General features: G+C 70.3%; 1 protein-coding gene across 1 annotated transcript in view; it reads left to right on the plus strand.

Annotated features, from left to right (window-relative positions):
• The window catches only part of PTPN14 (protein tyrosine phosphatase, non-receptor type 14), a 71,808-nt gene that overhangs the window by 36,397 nt on the left and 34,883 nt on the right, over window positions 1-528 (plus strand). Inside the window, 1 exon segment of the mRNA XM_012734198.1 lies at window positions 346-473. Coding sequence (XP_012589652.1) covers window positions 346-473 — 128 coding nt within the window.

Genomic DNA, 528 nt, shown 5'->3' on the forward strand with positions numbered 1-528 from the left:
TGGCCCCTGGCCATGTGCACTGACCCCGACAGCCCAGAAGGGGGCGCTCCACCTAGCCAAGCCGCCTGCCCCTGTGGGCTGCTGGGGTCTGGGCCCCCTGAGCCGCCGCCCAGCCACTCTGCTCCCAGGGCCCAGGCCGGGGGGGGCCGGCGCGCCCACTTGACGCCCAGACGCTCGCCCTCATTAACCACAGAGACGCCCCTTTTATGAACGGCAGAGCTTTTTCCCCGGTGGGAGAATAATGACTTTGCAGCGGCCCGCGCTGCCCGAGACCGCCTGGACCCTCCTTGCTGTCTCCTGAAACTCTGGCCCCTCCGGGTGGGACACCGGGGAGCGTCCCGGGAGGGGTCACCCCCGCCCCCAGCCGCGACCTTCTTCCATTCAGCGGGATCCTGCCAGCCGAGGCCGAGCTCATGTACATCAACGAGGTGGAGCGCTTGGATGGCTTCGGACAGGAGATCTTCCCCGTGAAGGTACGGCCGCGCCCGGTGCCGCGGGGACCCCGAGGGCCGAGGCCCGTGGCCCCGG

This window comes from Condylura cristata, unplaced genomic scaffold (assembly GCF_000260355.1).
Source record: "Condylura cristata isolate star-nosed mole 26May11 unplaced genomic scaffold, ConCri1.0 scaffold00050, whole genome shotgun sequence".
NCBI lineage: Eukaryota > Metazoa > Chordata > Mammalia > Eulipotyphla > Talpidae > Condylura > Condylura cristata.